Here is a 21633-nt window from a genome sequence, read left to right as displayed (position 1 = left end):
CGGCCCCGGCCGGCGGCAGCTCCCCCTCCCCGCACCGGGGGCGGAGCGGGGAGGCGCCAGGTGCCCGCGCATGCGCCGACACGTCCCCGTGCCCGTGCCCCTCACCGCCCTTCCCCTCCGCCGTGCCCTCACGGCCCCACAATGCAACGCGCCGGAAGCGTGGATGGCAGCCGGTGGCCGTCGCCCAACCGCCTGGGGATGAGGTGAAGTTGCCGGGCTGCCCCGAGACGGAGCCATGCGCCACCGAGCTGTTCGCCCCGCGGCAGCGGCAGGTGAGGGACGGAAGCACCCCGGTCCTGTCGTCGCGCTCCTACCACCGCGGCCGCTCTCCTTCCCCCACCCCGGGACTCACTCCTCCAGCGCTCCGCAGCCTCCTTTCCGGCCGGGACGCTCGGCTTTCCCTGTTGCCTGCGGCGCCTGTCAGTGAAGGCGCGGGAGGCGGGCGCGGGCCAATCGGAAGCAGGCGGGGCGGTGCAGCGCGGCGGGGTGCGCGGCGGCGGGGCGAGCGTGTGAGCGGCGGGGCCGGGGAGCACGTGGGCGGCGCGGCCAGGCCCGGCCCGGCCCGGCCCGCGGGACGGGGTGAGTGGGGCGGCCCGGGGCGGGGGGCGGCTGGGGGGCGAGACGGGCCGAGCCGAGCGCCCGGCCGGGCTGTTCCGAGCCCCTGGGCGCACCTGCTCCCCGCCGCTGCCCTCGGGACAGGGAGCGTCGGCTCCCCGCCGGCCACGGGTGTCCGGCGGAGCCTCTGGGGCCCGGCCGGCTGCCTGGGGCGGGCGCCCGCCGCGCCTCGGTGGTTTCGCAGACGTGCCTCTGCGGGCATTTTTCCCGGGTCTCTGTGGGACACAGGTGCACTCTCGGTCGTTTGCGGACAGCTCTATCTTACTTTAAAAAAAAAAAAAAGTAAATACAACGGTCGCTTCATTGCTTTAGCTGTTGGGCTCTGCAGCGCGTTTCCTCGCGTGGGCCGTTCCGTGAAAAAGGCTGGTGAAGAGCCTGTCAGACAAGTCTGTCCAGACACAGCGTGGGTTAAATTAACAGCTACATGTGTTCGTGCTCTCCTGCTTTCCTGGCAGGAGCAAAGTCACTTTAGAAAGGATTTTAACAGTTTAGAGTTGTTCATAAAATATTGTAGCTTTTTGTGGAAAAATGTGCTGTGGAGGGAGTTTGTTGGATGAACTGTTATTTCTTTTTGTGAACAGATTGAATGCTAAGTTGCAAAAGTGGGTAATTCCACTCTTAATGAAGTGGCTGCCTACCTGTCATTTAATGACTGGGTAATCTGTCCTAAAAGCATGCTTCAAAAAGGTTTTTCATACAAAAAGGCCTCTCTGGGTATCGTGCCTAAACTTTTCCCAGCTTAATTTCTCTCTGATTCTCGTGGGCTAGCTTCATTTTTTGGCTGTGACAGCTGCAAGTGGGCAGCTATTCTCTGTGGCTGGTGTGCTGCTGAGCATGAGCTAAGAAATGATTTTGAAAGGACGAATGTTACAAGTCAGGTTTAGCACTGTGCTAACATGTTTGTGTGAAGGATGGACAGCAGGGTTAGGCCAGTCTGCAAAGACTGCGTAAGACTGCAGAGACTTCATTTTGAACCCTTTCAGCTTGCACGTTTTCATTGTACAGCATATGTCAATTTTTTTACTTTATCTGATCTTTTGTGCAATAAGGCACAGGGCCTTACAGGGGCTACAGACTAGAAGCTAAAAATGTCCTACCATATGTGCAGTAGCCAGCTTTTTGAAGGCAAGCACTTGGCTTAGGACTCTGTAGTGGTAGATCACTCTTGTCTAGAAGGGTTTACAGGCATACCAAATATCAGACCCTATCTGAATTATTTGCTTGGTATGTTGGGAAGTTGATGATAAATCTCCCCCAGTGAAGAAATTGAAAAATCGGAACTCCCATTGTCTGTATATTTTCCAATATATTAGCATATTTCCATGTGTCAGACTTCATCAAAGATACAAAGAATTTGCAGTAAGGAAAACTGAAAGATTGTAATTGCAAAAAACTTGAAGATTTAATTGGGACAAAGACAATTCTTTTTCCGAAAATCTCTGTGTTACTAGTTAGTACAAGTCCTAAAGTTTTACAGGATTTTTGATGCTTCAGTTTCCCATCTTGTTCTTTTGTGCAACGCTTTTGATTTAAGATTTTAAATCATTTGGGTTTTATAATTCACACTGTGATCTTGTCTCTACAACGGTTACAATTGTTTCATGTTAATGTATAATTAATTTATTTTCTTTTGAAAATGTCAAATTAAAACAAGTTAATTCATCTCAAGGGACATCTCGGCCATAGAAATAATTCATTGTTTAGCAATGAAGAAGTAAAACCAAAACCTACTTTCTAATTTACTGTTTCTCTTTGCTAGGTCACTGTTGCATGTAAGAAAAATTAACAGACTACAAATATGGGAAAGAAACGCATCAAAGGCAAAACTGCACAGTCTGATGAGACTCTGGATATGGAGTATGTGGGTATGTGTCCTCAGAGAAGTCTGTGGTCCTAATGTTTGTTTTAACCTCACAGAGGCCTTGAAAATTCATTAATGTTAGAAGGCCTTTACACTAGTCACTGACTTTGAAGTCTCATTTACAAAGTGTGTGTTCGTATAATTGAAACTGAAGTCTACCAAGAAATATTAATGTTGCTACTTTTCTAAGTATGCTAGAAAATAATAATCCTGTCTTGAAAACCAGGATTATTTTCTGGTTTTCAGGAAACTCGGACACACAGTTCTTTACTGGTACACAGATCGTGTTGAATCATATAAAATTCCTCAGAATAGGAAGGGTTAGTAGAGTCAGCTGCTAAGCTTGTCATGATAAGTTTAAGTAGCATTTTCCTAATGCAGATTTTGTTGCAGAAGGTTCTCACTCCAGCAAAAAAGATTGTGATTAAAATATTTCTGTGAAACCATTTGTCTTTACACTGGCAACTAACTTGATACCAGCCCTGGACACCTCAGCTCTCCAGTCATAGTGCTTTTCCCTTAAAACCTCTTTTTCTTCCTTGCCTTCGATTCGTTTAGAGAAAATCCCAAATTGTTAGTGTTACCATTCTAGCTGGATCTCACCCCTGTATTGAAATTTTGTTATCTTCTTTACCCTGGTTATTCTAGTTCTTGTGTTTCCTTGTGCTGCATAGCATTCTTTTCTACCACCTTGTCTACCAGGTCACAGATTTTGTCTTTCCCATCTTTTTTGTTGATCCTGACTGGGGAAACAAGTTGAGCCATGCTAATTTAGCTGGAAGAAAGAGCACTTACAGTTTTAGCCGAGAGCCTCAGTGTGATGGCCTGTTTATCTTAAATCCAATTCTATTCTACTTTGGTTTCCTGCTTGTCCTGGTCTTGTGGTAGCTTCTGTCTCCTACGGCTTTTTAGCTGCTTTTAGGGGTTTTGTTTGTTTGTTTGTTTTCTGGAGTCAAGATCAATATCTGCTATGACTGTTCCTCATTTTTCTCCAGCAAAAAAAATCAGTTATGGTGCAATTGCTGATGGCATCGCACTTCTGTGGCTTAAAATAGGCTAGCTTACCCTGACAAAGTCCTGCAAAGCCACAAATGTAAACTAAGACTGATCATAGTGAATAATTCCACTGTATAGTAGCAGCCAATATACAAAAGGTTTATTTAAAAACCACAGTTTTGAAGTTGTAGATGAAGCTTGTGTTTTTTAAAAAGGCTTAAATAATGCATCAAAATATCTGTATTTGGCTCTCCTTGGCTAGCATTTGTACTGTGGTAAAATTCTATAATCTTGGACAGAAACAGAACTGTAGGTACAAAACTTCTGACTGGTTTCAGCTCATTCCAAGAAAAGTTTGCTATCTTGAGGCTGTAATCTAGCATATGGTCCTCAACAAAGACAAATTCAGAGCTGTTATGCTATCTGAGCAGTAAAAATATCTCTGTAGCAAAGGACTTAAGACAGTTGAATTATGTAAACAACTATATAATTCTTCTCAATAGTAGTTTCACAAAAATGTAATTTTTTTTAACATATTAAGTACATACAGTGTTTTTCTTTTAGCATGGGTTTGTTTACTCTGTGCTTTTTGACTCTTGAGGTAATTCTTTGTACTGTCAGATATTTGACCCTGTATTTGCAAATTTAGACGTTTGTAACTGCAAATAGTGAAGAACTGTAGGCTGCTGATGCTAAATGTCTTGGAAACCTACACAGTTAAAAAAAAAATTGTTCCTCATTTTTTATTTGGAAGAACTTGAATCAGTTTGCGTATGCATTGTCTGTCAATAGCAATTTCTCTGTACATGACTTAAGCTTAGAGGCAGCTTCTCTTTGCTCAAGTGTTGGTGTAACCAACAAACTTAAAAATTAAAAAAGAGATAAGACAAACTCCTGATAGTAGCTCATAGCAACAGATGCCTGTTCTCCGTGTAACACTTCTTAGCAGAGTTTGGCTAAATAGATAAGAGTTCACACCAGGCCCAGAAGGTGCAGCTCCAAGTAGGGTGTAGTATTGTAGTGCGAAGTGATAATGGTATAGGTAGGATGACTCTGCCGTTCGTTTTTATCGTAGTCTGCTGCATACTTTCACTGAGGCAGCTCAGCTGGAAGCGTAACCTCCATAATCTCCACTTTTATAGGCCAGCCAGGTGCTGCCTTGGTGACTGGGAACCGTGGCAGTGGGCTGTGGCTGCTCCCTGGGAGGTGTGGGAATCGTAACGCCACAATAATAGAAGCCCACAGCCTGGCACAGTAGGTAGGTTTGTATCCAAAGGTTTTGTCAACTCCTCTGACTAGATGTAGATTTGAGTGATACTTTGGGTTTTTTTGTTGTTTGTTCTTTTTTTTAGTAATGCAGTAATTAAGGATGCAGCAACAATATCCCTGGATTGTGAATGGGGGTAACAAAGGGTTTCTTTCTGATATATGTGCTAAATTGTCAATGTTTCTTTGACTCTAGAAAGGCTATCCTAGCTTCTGGATTGCTGCCTGTGTCTTTGAAGCCTAGAGACATCTGCATTTGTTATGATACCTATATCCTTCTTGTGCTTTTTATTTTGTAGCACCTGTGTGCAAGCATATTCGTAAAGGACTGGAACAAGGTCATCTGAAAAAGGCACTGCTGAACGTGGAATGGCGTGTTTGTCAGGACTGCAAGGCAGACAATAAGACACAAGAGAAATCTGAGGAGGACACTGATGAAAGCCCTTCGATATGGTTATGTCTAAAATGTGGCCACAGGGTATCTCTTGTTTTGTTGTTAATTTGTCTCGATATCTTTCAGTGCCTCATAATATAGTGGAACAAGAGAGCTTCTAATTAAACTCTTATCACTTTTTTTATTTTAAAGGTGGTGCTACATAAATGATTTTGTATATTTTAGTGTGATTAAAAAATGTCTGCTCTGAATTGCAGATTAAGTACTTAGAAGCTTGGCACAAAGGCATTTAGCAGACTTAAGGCTAAAACACAATCTTGAGGACTTACTTTCCTAGAAAGTCCAAATTATTTTGCTAAGAAAATAAAAATTTCTGTTAATGTTCCTAATTTGTGATTTTTACAAAAAGGTCTTATGTTCACATTAGTTTATTGAACTTAGAACTCTGCATGGTGAAGAGGTTTTTGTTCTGTTTCGTTTTTCAAGCTGTTCAAACTGGAATTTGTAAATTAGATGTTCAGTCCCTGAGCAACTTTATGGTTATTCTGCACCCAGTAAGTTACCTTTCTCTCTGCAGAAATAAGTGTCTTGAAATAGAGACCCATCTGTTTATCCTACTTAGTTAACATAATTAAACAGTTTTCATTTTAATACTTTGTTTATACTCTGACTTTATGTATGTTTCATTGATAGTCAACTGGATTTTGTGACACTTCTGGTTATCAACATTATAGGGCTGTGGCAGAAATTCTCAAGAACAGCATGCTTTAAAGCATTATGCAACGCCAAGATCAGATCCCCATTGTTTGGTTCTCAGTTTGGACAACTGGAGTGTGTGGTGAGTTTGTCAGGCAACAGTTATAAGATAGAGCTAGAGGGCAACAGAGGCTGGGATGTAATTTGTGTTTTCTTTTCTCTGTGAATTCTACGATTTATCTCTAGATGTATATGAAGCATTTCCACACACAAAAATCCCAGCAGTCTCTGCTGAGATTTGCTGAATAAGTATTACTTTCTTGTAATATTCGTAACTAGAAACTTCTCATAATTGAAGTTGAAATTGACCATCTAGCAAATGCTGTTGACTTCATATTTTACTGCTTTTGCTTGGTCACAATACTGACACATGGAAACTAATGTTGATATGTAGCTCTAAATCTTAATTTTCAGCCTTAGGAGAAGCTCCTTTCAGATGCGCACACAGTGACAAATTTAATTACTTTTATTTTCTCAATAAATATGGCTTCTTAAAACTATATGTATAGTTAAGAAGCACAGCTGTAGAATTACAAGATGCTACTGGGTCAATCAATACAAATTCCATCTCCCTGGTCATATTTCCTTCTCTTAAAAGGAATAGTGCATTACTATATAAGGGGGAACCTTAATTTTCTAAACTGTGTTCTACAGAAATACTGTGCCTGACTTAGACTTTTAATTTTTCTTAGTAACCTTTTTTTAAACTTAGTATTTGTCATTATGTTCATTTTATGTAACATTATCTCTTTATTTGGCCATATTTAGCACTTTTATGTGTAATGATCAGTATTTTTATTGAACTCTAGAATGGAAATGGACATTATTAATAACGTGTACTACTAATGAAGTAGTAAACTTCTTTTTGTGAATTTAAATTTGTGTTAAAATTACGGTTTTGAAGTGAGTGCTTTACTTTTTCTGTTCTAAAACTTATATAACTTTTAAATCTAAGTACTTGAGAATGAGAGGACATTGTCTAAGCAAGATGTTTTGTTTCCTTCTAGAATCTCTTGGTTGTACAAACTTGCACAAGAAATTATTCAGAGATTGATATATCGGGTATAAATTATTGTTATAAATCAAACCTACAATCAAGAACTGTATTTCACAGTGGGCCTAGTACATAAAAGCAAAAGCAGTTTTGATTAGAATTTATTAATGCTATGAATGTATGAATAAATCTCTCTATGGTGTGCATGCATATGTGGTTGAAATTGGATTTGAATAGTACCTGTAAACAGTTCAAAGAAACATTTTGAACTTGGAGAAAGAGGAGAGTTCTAGTAATTCATTAAGTTCTGCTGGTTTGGGTTTACAACAAGCGCTATTGTATGCGTTTTCAGTACTGGTATGACATAGCAGTTGGATATACTTAACGTTTTTCCCCCGCTAGTCAAACAGCCATCGCTGAACAACTTTTTCTAATCCCTTGATTCCTTGAAGGTTACCTACAAAATTTTTGAGGGATGAAAGGTTATGATGTTAAAATGGCCCATAGAAGTAACTGTCGTTTGTTATTCCAGGAGTGAGAATGACTATTTTTATAATTAACCAGATAGACAAAAAATACATACTTAGGGATCCAAAAGTCAAGCCAATTTTTTTTAATGAGACATGAAGAAATGTGAAAATTGCGGCTAATTCCAGGGATGCTGGAAATTTAAGGAAGCACTTTGCTACAGGCTTCTGCTGCTTTTCATATCAGAAAATAGAGCCTGACTTACGGTAACTGTGAAATCTGCTAAATGCATTTGTGCCTAAGAACTGTAATTGGTGTGTTTCAAAGTGCAGAAGTATTTGCATTCTCTTCAATACCTTTTGTCACCTCTTCAAAGAGCTGATTGGGCAGAACTACAAAATCAGTACATAGAACTCTCCTTCAGCTGTATGTGTTCTGGCAGAATTTTACTCTTACTTGAGCCTTTATCACTGCAGCTTCTCTCACAATTTTGTTTAAAAGAGATTAGTGGCCTAACCACGCACTTCTTTGCTCATAAAGAAACAAATGTTTCTATCAGCAGCGGAAGAGCAAATAAAAGTGTGCAGGATTAATGGAGGACACTGATTTATTTCTTATCCAATTTAAATATAATGAAGTACTTGCTTGGCTAGAATTCTCAGAATATTTTCCCATGCCATAACATTTGTAAGTAATTTTCTTTAGGGCCTGATATCTTAGTTTCTTGATTTTGGTAAAATTTTCCTGCATTTATTTTTCTTGCAACAAGATTTCTAAGAACATCTTTTAAGAGTCTAATTTATATTTGTAAATTGCAACCTCCAGTCACTCAAATCATTTAGTAAAGGTAATTTTTAGACTTCTTGTTTTCTTGATCAGGAATAGATTGAACTCTTCTTTAAGCCTTCTAAATCTTAAAATAAAACTTGTAGTTTTGTAACTTTGTGTAATGAATTGCATCAAACAAGCAAATAGTTTAGGATTTTTAAACAAAAGGAAAAAAATTAATTGTTTTTCTTTGGGGGGGGCGGAGGCAGGTGCTACATATGCGATAATGAAGTTCCATATAGCACTTCAACCCGATTGGGCCAGACTGTGGATTATGTTAGAAAACAAGTTTGTATTGACTCATCATGTACAGGTAAGTAATTATAGTATACATACAGTAAATCAGAAAATCCCTTAAATGTAGGAGACAGTACTGTAAATTTAGAAGGCACGCTAAATTAGATTTAACTTTTGGAGCACCTTATGGTAAAGCAAAAAGCTGATTTCTTCCTTTTTTTTTTTTTTTTTCTTTCTTTGTCAGAATTCTGATAGCAGAAGTAATGTCCTAGCCCGTGGACCTAATTGGACCAGGATTTTGCTCAGTGTCCTCTAAACTTTTACAGACCAGAAATACAATTTTAATGTAACTGTTTTTTTTAAATGTGACGTTCAGTTGTTCTGTGAGTAAGGAATTGACTTTCAGTACTTAGAAGTGCTGTGTTTATTCATCAGTATTGCTCAGTCTGTCTTGATCTGAAGGAGAATTGTCATTGCTTAAGGATCATTTGATTTGATTTTTTTTTTTGTAAGTATTTTTGTAGGTATTTGTGAACGTATCAGCTGGAATGACTAAGTCTCCAGCTGTTGCAGCACATTTCCTAATGGAAGGAGTATACAAGAAGATTTGTCTGCTGGGTCTGTACATTTAGTATAGGTAGTTGCAGTGCATTCAGAACTCTCTAAAATAGCGTGTTCAGCCTGCAGTTTAGCTGCAAAACATGGGTGTTTAAAAGGAAACAAACCCAGCAAAACCCCCTGTTTCCACAATGGCAAAACTGTTTTTATACAAGGCATTTCCACTGGAAAACTTGGAATAATTTGCATATCAAAATAAGTGCTGTAACTCATAGCTATAAAAAATGCCAACACCATCCTACGCTTGGGTGAAATCATAGCCTCCTTGGGAAATAGATCATAACCATCCAGCAATGCCAAGGGGCTGTCTCTGAATATTTGTTCAGGAAGCAGCTGAGGTTTTCCCACAGGGACCAGAATCTTTGAGTGGTTTTGGTCAGTCTTTCCCAGATACGTAGTTTCTCTATATCTGATATTTGAATTTCATACTGGTTGCCAAAATTTTCTTCTCAGGTTTGAGCTGGAAAACAGATCAATACCTGGGTGCGGTTGTCTGTTTCAGGTGTTCCATCTGTTGTCCATCCATCTGTTTCTTGTCCATCTGCAAAGATTGTATTGTCTGTTTTCCTTGCTTCCTCTGAGCTGGTGTTACTTTATTCTAAAGTTAACCTTGGCTCACAGCCCTCTTTATCAGAAATCTAATCAATAGTAGACTGCCGAACTGGCAGAACCAGTGTGGGTGTTAAGCAGTGTGGGTGTTATTCTGAAAATTACCTGGAATTCCCTTACAGTTTTATTAAACAGGTCATCGCAAGTTTGAGCTATACACCAAAGTAATTTTGGGGAAAATGTCTTTAATGTGTCTTGAAGAATATAAACCTTCCAGTTTCATCTGTTTAGGTTCATGAAATGAACATGAGAATGCTTTGACAGTGGGAGGCCTGTACATTTCATTTCAGACAATAGTGCCATGTCAAAAGGGATATTATCTCAGATGCCATCTTGTTGTATAAAGTCCTAACATAGGTGATTTTGCAACAGGAATGAAATTTCAGATAACACATGCAGAGTTTCAGAGGTTGTTGGCATGAATGGCTCGTGGGCCAATTGGCATGTTTAACTTGTGTGCTGATCTGAAATGGCATTTCAGGGGTTTCTTGATTATTTTGTTGTTGTTGTTGGTTTGGTTTGTTTATTTTTTAACTCCTGTTACCTGGACAGTTTAAGAACCTAAACTGGTCGTGTTACATTTATACAATTACAGAACAATTATCATATGTTTAAGTTTTAAACATTGTAGATTACTGCTGCCTATAATAACTTTCCTATCCCATTCCCTGTTACTGGGTTAATATGTGTATTTTTTTTATCATTTCAGTAGAAAAACAAGAAGAGAACAAAGAATTTGAAAATAAAAAAGTAGAGAAAGACAGCAAAAATGAGCAAGAAAAGGAAGTCTCACTTAAAGAAGAGAATTCTCATCCAAGTACTAACTCGGAAGTGACTGTGAAAGGACTTAGTAACTTGGGGAATACATGTTTCTTTAATGCAGTGATGCAGGTATGGTAGTTATTGCTGCTCTTAAAAAAAACTTTGAGTAACAAAAACCCCCAACAAATGACTCCACGAAAACCCCGCCCCCAGTATTTTACAATGACCCAATTAGAATGTTATTTTTATCTGCCAAGAATGATGGGTTCTTTCTAAAAATAGTGTGTTGGCCCAGAGAAATATGAAGAAATGGAGCTGCAAGTTCAGACATGCTCTAAGGGAAAATATGACAAACTGCCTTGTCTTTGACGGACGGTGTCTTTCACTGATGTAGGTTAAGCATGGCAACTTCCTAATTTAGTAAAAAAAAAAAAGAAATAGTCTGGCATATCACCCTTGCTGACCTCTTGAAATATAAGAGATTAATACCCAAAGACTGTGGGTGTTTACTGAAACAAAAATGTCTCTGTCAGCAACAGGAAATCAAATAAAAGTAAATTATTAACAGGATGAGCATATTGCATTGCCATCTTGTGTGTCTTGCTTGGCCAAGAGGTGTTTGGATAGAATAAACTTGCTCTTTCATGTGTATTAAAACTCGTATGTAATCTTGTGCTCTTTGGCTCTTGATACTGAAGCTTTACTCAAACAAAATTCCCACTGTACTTGCAGGTTTTAGTAAACTTTGATTTTCATTTTTTTTTTTAAACATGTTTTAAACGAAGCAAATATGCTTGATTTTAGAAACAGACACTAGTAAACAGACTGCCAAAAGATCAGTCTGTAGAATAGTACATTTAGGGTTTCTGCAATCTAAGGTAATACATAGAGAGGACGCTTGGAAGTCATGTTTGCTGTATGGAGTGTACCTTTAAATGTTAACTCTGTTAGAATTTCCAGAGTGGTAGTCACTGTTCTAGTTCTGTGTTTGGGAAAAATAAATTGCTGCTAGTCTGGTTGCTACAAATTCCATGACCAGTGGAACTCACCTGCCCTTCCTCTTGTTCCCCAGTTACCCATCTTTTTCTTTCTTTTCTGTTCTACAGAATTTATCACAAACTCCAGTCCTGAGGGAGCTGCTTAAAGAAGCTAAAATGCCTGGCACAACAGTTAAGATCGAGTCACCTGAGTTATCCATGGTATATATGCTTTGACCTTCATAATGTTTCTCCCTGCCCTTCCAATCTGTTAAAGGAACAAGCAATATTCATCTCTGAATTTTAAAGCTGTTTCAGCTAAACACTAACAAGATTAAGATGTAAAATCGGTGGGAACTTCACCATAAAGCTACTTCTGAAGTCAACGGAGGTCTTTCTTTCAAAGTAAAAGAGCAGTGATTCAATACTCTTAACTATTAGTTGTCATCAAAGGAGTATTTACATTATGATTAAGTTATTTAAAGGATGAAAATGTGTAACTTTTGCTATGGTCTCACTTGTCTAAATGCAAAATAGGAAACTAGAGCATGTCTGCAGCACTAACTTTAACGCGCCTGTCATTACAGTTAGGGATTTAGATGGGAAAGAAGGGTTGTGCATTTTAAGAAATTGTATTTTTTTTCTAATAAAAGCAAGAAATGCAGAGTTGCAACTAAGCAATAAATAATTAATGATTCTTAGCCCAACGTTTTGGCATCATCTCATGAGAAACCATGTGTTGATTGGTTTTGTCAGATTAACTTACTGCCATTTTGGAATTTTGTGTATTCTATTTTATAATAATGTTTTCAAGAACTGAAGTGTTTTAGATAAGGAAAAACTTACTCCAGAATGTCTGTCACCAAATTAAGGCAAAACAACTTTGTTGCTTTTGTTTAAAACAGGAACCTCAGCTGATAAAACTAGATCAACCAGGTCCTTTGACATTAGCCATGTATCAGTTCCTGACAGAAATGCAAGAGACAAAAAAAGGGGTAGTCACTCCTAAGGAACTTTTTGCTCAGGTTTGTAAAAAGTGAGTATCTGTACAATTGCTTGTCATAGTGAGTATGAAAAAAGTTTTAGTTGTTTAAAAAGAAGGTCAGTTTTCTCCCTTTTTTTTTTTCTTGAGCTCACATCACAGCATATAAAATTTGTATAATACTTAACAAGTTTTGAAAGAAGAGGATAAAGAGGAAAATATAAATGAATAGAAGTAAAATTAAAGATATTCAGTGATGTTCTGATTAGCTAGCTTCATATTTTTAGAAAATACCATCTTAGACACTTGTTGTTTTTATATACATACTTGCTTGAGATTTTGTGGTTTTGTATCTGGTATGAATTGGTTTTACTTTGTCTATCTCTAAGTTCAGTTATACTTTACAATTATTGTCTCATTTAACAGAGCAATACGATTTAAAGGTTATCAGCAGCAAGACAGTCATGAATTGCTTCGTTACTTACTTGATGGAATGAGAGCAGAAGAAATCCAAGTGAGTGCTAATTTCATAGTTGCACATACCTTTCTGCTACATACCCCAGACCAAGACTTTCTCCTCTGCTGAAGGGAGAAAGATCGTTCTTTCTGAGATAAGTCAACCCCTGTAGAGTGGTTTGTGCTGCCCATAGCACTTACTTGAAGCAGATTAGCAACAAAGCTATAAAACTGGGCAGCCTCTAAACAGTGGGGTTGTGAAGGAGCAACCACAGGCATTACTGTTTTCATTTAACAAAACTATTCAAAGAGAGAAGTTTGTTTGTGGCCTATGTGTCTTATATATATTGCACACATTGTTTAGGTTTCTAAGGTAATAATATTTTCTGCCTTTTTGGAAAGCAGCATACTGGTAATTCTTTATGCTTTTCTAGTAAAATTAAGTAGAAGGATTCAATTTTGCTTGCTCTGAATGTCTTCAGTTAATTCAACACTTCTAATATAAATGTCTGTTGTCCTTCAGAAATAGATTGACTTGTTCAAAACTTCTACAGAAGAAGTGGGTTTGAAGTATGTGTAGTCACCCTAAAGATTGTCCTTTTGTCTTAATTTCTGAAATGCCTGAAAGTTCACTTGTAGAAATTTTTTTTTTTTCTTTTTTTTTTTCCAGTTTTAATTTGGGAAAGTATTTCATCCTTAGACTGATTTTTCATACATACTAATTGCAACACTATGGTTGCGAGCTTGTTTCTTGGTTGATTATTTTTTTAAGATCCGCAGGAACTACTTTGTATCTCTACAGGTGTTTGTGTTGTTTGTATTGATTCTCTTAATTGGTGAAGATTAAACTTTTTCCTCCATCTGAAACATTTTGTAAAATGAACTAAACTGAATTAGTTTAGGAAATTTTACAGTGTGTATTTGTTTTGAAAATTTCAGCAAGTAAGTGTTGGAATACTGAAGGCGCTGACTGACTCTAACAAACAAAATGAAGAAGAACTTAAAAAGAAAATTAAAGGTAAAATACATGTTACTGATGTTGTGATAATTTAAAATCTTCTGTTTCATTGAAGTACACAAAGTAATAGTATCAATCAAAAGATACATGTTTAATTGTACAACTTTATGCCATCTGTTGAATATGTGTGTATCTAGAATATAAGGCTCAATGGGTTAGTCTGTTTATTTAAATGTCTTACTGAACTTGGTGGCATTTCCTTCTTAACAGTGTAAGAGAGGGTTGATTCTCTAGACATTATACATTAAAATATGTTTGGGTAGTGTTTAATCATTCAAACATTATGTAAGAAATTAAAATATTAGCACATGCATGTAATGATTTATTCAGTCCTAATAGTCCATTGTTACTTAATAGTAGTATAAAAAAACCCAAACAGTGAACAAAAGAATTTTTAAAGTTTTCAATATGACTTGGGTTAGACGATGAAGAACAAGTTTAAATTCAGACCATGTGCTACACTGAAAATATAACTTGAGGAAATTGGTTTTGTTTGTAGGGCACCTATAAAAGTTGGTGCTTGTTTTTTAGCTTCAGACAGTTGTTTAAGTCCTGAGAGAAAACAGGACTCTTACTGGATGCAGTACTTCTGAGAAAATAGGGAAATGTGTTCGAGAAAGTAGGTAAAGGTGTTGGTTCAGTCAAGCTGTCTTCTGCAAATGTGTTTTCGTCCCTATTCCTTTGATATACAAACGAATCTTAATTTAAGAATCTTGCTGTACTTCCTGAGGAAACCAGAACAGGCCAACACATTCCATCATACATCTTGCATACTGTATTCTCCTTCTTTTTTTAATTTGGTATGCCATAACTAAATTGGTTGCCAGTATATTATATGTAATATTATTAACTTTACTATATACTTTGTCAATTCCCAGAATATGAAAAGAAAAAGGGAATACAAAGCGTTGTAGATCGAATCTTTGGTGGAGAATTAACCAGTACAATTATGTGTGAGGAATGCAGAACTGTAAGTAAACTACCTGCTTTGAATAGCCTAGAGTATAATTTTATGTAATCTGCAGGAGAACCCCAAAGTAACTATATGGAGACATAAGTGAAACTGGAGAGGTTTGCTTCAGTTAATACACTTCTAAGAGTTGACTGGCTGCATACTTTTCAAAGAGGGGCATGGTTTGGCTGGAATCTTTCTTCCCATGTGTTATAAAGCTAATCTTTCAGTTCCTTTCAGAAGCCTTCCAGAAAAAGAGGTCAGCAACAGCAAGCTGCCTCTGCCAGAGGAATTCACTCTCAGATTCCTAGTAAACACCTTCCAGTGCTACAAATTGTAGAGTGAATGAATTGTTCTGCTACCAGCAGTGTGCTGCTGAGGGTCCTTTGCTTTTTCGTCAGATGATTAGGTTAGAAGATGAAGAGAAAGTTTAAATTCAGACCATGTACTACACTGAAAATATAACTTGAGGAAATTGGTTTTGTTTGTAGGGCACCTGTACAAAGTTGGTGCTTGTTTTTTAGCTTCAGACAGTTGTTTTAAGTCCTGAGAGAAAACAGGAACTCTTACTGGATGCAGTACTTTCCCTTTCCCACATTGCAATGACCGTGGGATTGCCAGGAGAACAGTTAAGCAAGAAGGCACTATTGGGATAATGCATCTTGAGAATGAAGTAATTAAGGGTATTAGTGAGTGGGCTAGATGAACGTCCTGACTGATTGCAGATGTCAATCTTATAGGCCCTAAGTTGGGTTCTCACATTCTGGGCCACTAGAAAACTGTAATTTGTAAATTATTTCTGTGGTAATATGACTGCTAGATTTCAGTCAGGGATAGCTGTTTGTGAAGGTAGATTATCAGTGGTTTACATTTGTATGCACAACTGAAAGCATGCACTGAATGCAAACAAGGCTACATACAAGTAAACCTATTGACAGCAAGCCAGCCACTTCCAAAGAAAATTAAATTGGTCTCTTGAATATTCCTTTAAAGGTATCCTTGGTCCACGAGTCTTTCCTTGATTTGTCACTTCCTGTACTGGATGATCAGGTAAGAAATTGTACATGCTTGCTTTTTGGCTTAGTTTTTGTTTGCTTATATGAAAACACCTTTATTATATAATCACTAGGGAATGGATTTATGCATCCTTCTAAATGTCTCTTTTGAAAGTTAAAATTATAAATTTGCCCAGAAAGATAGAGAATAAGATTTTCATGAGAGTCATTCCTGTAAGTTGTGGCTCATAAATTGTCTCTGGAAAATTACTGGTAGTCTGTTGGTGATCTTCCTGCTTTGTCAGTTAATGTTTCTGATGTAGAGATTGGCTTAGGGAATAATCTAGTATGTTCCAGTGTTGTCTCACTATTGTAGAAGGCTGAGTTGCGAAGAACAATGTTTCCCAATTCATCTTCACTGTTGTAAAACTGAACTAAATTGCATGACAGTGATGGGTGTCTAGTGGTTGCTAGAATGCTTTATTTTTTTTTTTTTTTACTCTTTTCATCCATTTTTCTGCGTTGAGTGCAAGAATACTTCTCATAATATTCAGGTTATTGAATAAAGTTAAGAAACGGTAGGATAGTTTGTGAATACTTATTTGATCAATATTAATTTATTTGATTCATCCCTAGACACTCAAAATACTTTATTTGCTTTGTGTTTCATATTGATAGTCTGCATATGTAATATTTCAGATTTGTTACATAGCACTGCTCACACAAAAGCTATTGAGTAAATATGGAAATGAAAACCCCTCAGCCAAAGGGATCATGTGTCTCCTGCAGCAAACAAATTTCATTTTAGCAGAAACAAACAAATTCTGTGGCAGGCAGTTCAGCTGAAAATGTCTCCACTTGTGTAAAATGTTACTCTTCAGTGCATTTAATGAGATTTACATCTGTTAGAGCCAAAGGTAATGTTGCCCCTTTACAGGTTCAGAATTTGGCCCTTGATAGTCTTCCTTTTTCGTACTGTTTCTTTCTGCAAGTCATTGTTTCATGTGGACTCCCTCTGGAGTGAGACACCTCTTTTGTAAACATTAGGGTGGCATAAATGAGTTAGTTGTATGTTACAGTTACTAGAATGTTATATCTTGACCTGAAAACTCACATAACATTTCATCCCTGCAGTTTTCTTTGGAATACTATTTTGTTACTCAGGACAGTAACATCTCTACTTCTGTAGTTGTTTTGTAGCTTTTTGTTTTTTGCAGAAAGTAAAAATCACAAATGAGAGAAACATTAAAAAAAACAAAGAAAAGGAATCTGAAGATGAAGAGGACAAAAACAATGACTGTTATCTTAAGCAGAGAGATGAGCCCCCTGGTACAAGTAAGCACCTTCAGAAAAAAGCAAAGAAACAGGCCAAAAAACAAGCCAAGGTTGGTTTTGATAAGTATTTCACTCTTATTACTGAAGTGCTTGCAACTTCTGGTAAAACAAATTCTTTCTACTTCCTCGGTTTAGATGAAGGAGGAGACAGCTCAAAATTTCTCCTCACTCAAATGCACAACTGAAAAGACCTATTTTATCTGCGTCTTTGCTATTAAGATGTTACATGTTCTGTTAAGAGTTGCTGTGCTAGGAATAAGGTAATATCCAGAGGAATGTGGAATTTTTGTTGCCTGTCCGAAGTAGTATTAATTTGTATCAGGCAGCTGTTCTCCAGTCATTGATTGCAAGAATATTTGCAAAACTTTAGAATACAGGCATAAGAAATTATCAGGAAGATACAAAGGAAATCGTTAGTTGTATTTTGAAGATACTGTGTAACAAGGAGCAGTGGGAACTATATCTGAGTGAGGATAAATTCAGTATTGGTTGAATTGTGATCACCTCTGATCATCAAATCATAGATTTTGCTCCCCCTTCCAACCCTTTGCATCTATGGCATGCTACAAAAACTTTGATACAGTAATTGTAAGAAATGCTAAATATCATGTAAACTTGCTCTGGTTTTTGTATTTTTGTATATTATGTATTCCAATGTACAGAGCCAGCGCCGCCAGCAAAAACTTCAAGGAAAGGTGCTTCGCTTAACAGATATCTGTGCAACTGAACAATCAGAAAAAGACATCGAGTATAACCAAGAATCAGAGGCAGAAATTAACTCTGAAACTCCTGATAGGAAGAAAGAAGAGGAATCATCAAATGATGGCAGAGATCACTGCTTAACTCAAAAAGACTTGAGTGTACAGGGAAGTAGTACAGAATTTCAGAGCATGCATGAAAATACAGGAAAGCCAGAACAAGAGTGTATAGAAAGTGAGTCTCTCATGGATCTCCCTATGGAAGGATTAGATTCTCCTATGAAGTTTGTCAGTGGCCTTGACAACCTATCTTTGAAAGATAAGGGTGATGAAAATAAAGATGAGGAAGAGCTTGCTACTGACTTTTCAAAACTACACTTGGGTGCCAATGATGAATCTGATACAAGTACCTTAGACGACCTTCAAACTGTTCCTGTCAAGACATGTGAAGTATCAACTGAAGATCCAGAAACAGCATTTTGTACTCTTGCAAACAGGGAAGGTCTGAACCCCGAAGAAGGTTCAATACATCACTGTTTGTATCAATTTACCCGTAATGAAAAACTTACTGAGACCAATAAACTACTCTGTGATGTATGTACACAAAGACATTATGGACCAAAGAAGAACATAAAAAGTATGACAAATTACCTTTTAAAAGAAAACTTTAAATATGTCCCTATCTGCTGCTTGGGTGGGTAAGGGGGGAAATGTCCCTAAAGTGGTATTTGTATAACTTTAACTTGGAGCAGTTGAACTAGTATTCAGTGGGTAGGTTGTGAGAACCTCTTTCACGCAGATTAATACAAGTAAGCTCTTAATTGAGCAGCATAGTAGGGTCACAAGGTTGGGTACAAATACTGCAGGACTGAAAAGAGTGAGCAAAGATGAGTGGGTTTGTGTTTGGAGGGAGGGAAAGGGCATTTCAGTCTAAAATTTCATTATGTGGATGATTGTAGGGAGTAGCTGTTTAGCAGGTGACTTTTCTGTTCTTTCCTCAAATGTGAAAATTCTGCTATGACAGTCATAGGGAAATCATGTTGGTGTTTGCTGAAAAAGCCAGTAAAAGCCGCATGCAATTTCTGATTGTGAGAGTTGTAGAGAACAAGCACCGCTTGTGCTGACACTGCTCAGACATGGTGTGAGCAGTTACTTTTGTGATACAGGATCTGCAAGATGGCAGCTGTTGTACAGTTCATCATTTAACGTGATGTTACAAAGGGGAATGTTCAGTTTCTCAGTTGTAGTAGATGACGTTGTAACAGTGTAAATAGTGAAAATTAAAGAAATTCTTGCTGTAACATTTGTTTAGATGTTAATCATTGGTGTTTTCTCTTTTCTGCAGGTGAAAAGAAGTATGTTTATACTAATGCCAAAAAGCAGATGTTAATCTCTCTTGCTCCTCCAATTTTAACTCTTCACTTAAAGAGGTTTCAACAGGTAAGTACCAGGCTGATATTGCAAAAATGTGTATGTATATAGTATCAGTTTAATATGTATGTATGCACATAGTACTAGCTTAATTTAGAACTAATGTTAGCATATTTTCATTTCCTATAAGCCTGTTTTGTTTTGTTTTGTTTTTTCCCAAGGTTTGGAAGGCATTGGTGCAAAGTGTTGGGTTTTGTGGTCTTTGAGGAGTTGGAGTGTGTTTTCCTGAAAGAATATTCCATTAGTTATCTGGAAAACACTGTTCCTTGAGCTTATTTGCTATATATTCACTCGTTATTGTTATCGCTTAGCGTATTCAGCAGTATCTTGGCATTGTTTCCTGCTACTACAGCAGTTCGTGGACTCTTACATTTCAGTACAGATAGAATAGGGTCCCTTACTAAATGGATGTAACAAAATAGGTCAGTAGAATTGAAAAAGAGAGGATTCCAAGCCTTACTGGGGGGGTGGGTGTGGGGAAAGGGATGAATGGAAAGCAATGCAACTTAAGTCTTATTTATAGACACCAAAGTGGCTTACCTTTTTTCCAAGTCGTAGGAAAAATTTTATTTTAGGGCTTCAGCTTTTCCAGAAAGAAAGAGGAAAGGAATCAGGATGGGAGATGGTATTGCCTCTTCTAAATTTAAAGCTGTTCAGTATTTTTGTTAAAATACTTCAAAGATAAGGGAGGTGGCTCTAAGTAGATGAAAAACAATTTCACAGAGAAAATGGAAATGTGTAGCCTATTCCAAGAGACAGTAACATGATTAACAAAATAACATTTGTCATCATCTCCTTTTGTTTTTCCAGTTTGATACTTGGAGATTATTTGAATAAGGGGGGAGTAGAAGTTACATCAGTTTTGATGATATAAAATTAGATCCTTAGGCATATTACAGTATCTGAGAAGCAAGAGATGTCCTTGTAGTTATATAAGTATATTAGAGCTGATTCTTTTTCCACTTCTGCTACCATTAAGTTACCATAAGAGCAAGTTGAAGAGCTGTCTTAACTTGTGCTCCAGTGCAGCACATGAGGGCAAGGAGGTAATGCTGGAAAACCTTGGGCATTGGAGGGGAAAAAAAAAAAAGTTGCTTTTTTCTAATTTTGTCATGTAAAACTAATTTTGTATTGTTGAAACTTTAACCTGAAACATGCAGTAACTTAGCATGCTTTTAATATGCTACATTTTAACGTTATGGGGTTTTCCTCTACTTTGTCTCTTTAAGGCTGGTTTTAATCTACGGAAGGTTAACAGGCATATCAAGTTTCCAGAAGTGATAGACTTGGCTCCTTTCTGTACAGCTAAATGTAAAGTAAGTGGAAAAACAATCAGATTCTCCTTTCCCATGTCTAATGTGCTTTCACAATTAAGCTGCTTAGCAGAATCTTTGTAGAACGCTTGTCAAGCTTCAGTTATTTTGTGTGATAATACAGGATAACTTGCAAGTGCAACTTGTAGTTGAGTCAGCGTACTTCCACTGTTCACAGCTGTAGTGCTTGCATGAATCTGTAATGACCAGCTTCCCTTTCATCAGCAAACAAAGCAAAGCAAAGTGAAGAGTTTACATTCTAGCCTTGTTTAAAACCCCATACCTGAATACCTAAACTTTTGCTTTTATAGAATGTGGCTGAAGGGAATACAGAAGTACTGTACTCTCTCTATGGAGTTGTTGAACATAGTGGAACAATGAGGTCTGGGCACTACACTGCTTATGCTAAAATGAGAAGTATGAACAACCATCTCTCTGATCTTGTCCTTCGAGGACAATCTCCTCAAGGTAAATAAATATTTTACAAGTTATTTCTTACTGTAGAACAGTAATAGGATTGATTGCTTCAGTTCTTTGTAATAACTTTTACTCCTAAATTCTTCTTTTCACAGCTTTAGAAACTGAACCAGTAAATGGGCAGTGGTTCCACATCAGTGATACCCATGTACAAGCTGTGTCTGCATCAAAAGTGCTGAGCTCGCAAGCCTATCTCCTGTTCTATGAGCGACTGCTGTAACTCATCTGAGAAGCCTTCTTTTATGTGCAGCCATCTTCAAGTGGTCTGAAAGAAAGCACAGACTCACAAATTATGTTGTTAAATGTTGGAGCTACTGTATACAACTGCAGGAATATCCTTTATGCTTCTTAAGACACACTGACAAATGGTTAACTTATACTTTTTCCAGTGTTTTCACTAAATAAAAGGTTGGGGTTTTTTTTTTTTCAAAATTACAGCTTTGAGCTTCTATTGAGTAATTTGTGTGTTGGCCCAGACAAGCAACCACTACTTTTAGTTTCCTGCAAGTGCTGTACATCTTAGCAGCTCTTTTGCTCTAAAGGGACCAGCTATGATTTTGAACTATAGTTATCTTGGCTATCATCTGTTCCATGT

The 21633-nt window shown here is 37.8% G+C and overlaps 1 protein-coding gene across 4 annotated transcripts; it reads left to right on the top strand.

The window, feature by feature from the left end:
- Window positions 1–141: 141 nt before the first annotated feature.
- USP16 (ubiquitin specific peptidase 16) lies at window positions 142–21460 on the top strand. 4 transcript variants are annotated; one of them, XM_052793806.1, is made up of 18 exons: window positions 142–272; window positions 2375–2480; window positions 5038–5216; window positions 5867–5970; window positions 8388–8491; window positions 10355–10533; window positions 11511–11603; window positions 12287–12417; window positions 12790–12877; window positions 13759–13837; window positions 14716–14807; window positions 15783–15839; window positions 17002–17169; window positions 17782–18454; window positions 19163–19257; window positions 20478–20564; window positions 20873–21029; window positions 21134–21460. In XM_052793806.1, the coding sequence occupies exons 2-18, from the start codon at window positions 2414–2416 to the stop codon at window positions 21256–21258; spliced, it is 2478 nt and encodes an 825-aa protein (XP_052649766.1). In that variant the 5' UTR covers window positions 142–272; window positions 2375–2413; the 3' UTR covers window positions 21259–21460. The 4 variants fall into 4 exon arrangements, with proteins under 4 accessions (XP_052649766.1, XP_052649764.1, XP_052649765.1 ...); XM_052793804.1 differs by having other exon boundaries at window positions 10352–10533; XM_052793805.1 differs by lacking the exon at window positions 142–272 and adding an exon at window positions 499–579 and having other exon boundaries at window positions 10352–10533.
- Window positions 21461–21633: the final 173 nt, after the last annotated feature.

This window comes from Harpia harpyja, chromosome 8 (genome assembly GCF_026419915.1).
Source record: "Harpia harpyja isolate bHarHar1 chromosome 8, bHarHar1 primary haplotype, whole genome shotgun sequence".
Lineage (NCBI taxonomy): Eukaryota > Metazoa > Chordata > Aves > Accipitriformes > Accipitridae > Harpia > Harpia harpyja.
Note: the sequence above shows the minus strand (reverse complement) of the source record. Positions and strands in the feature narration are given on the sequence as shown.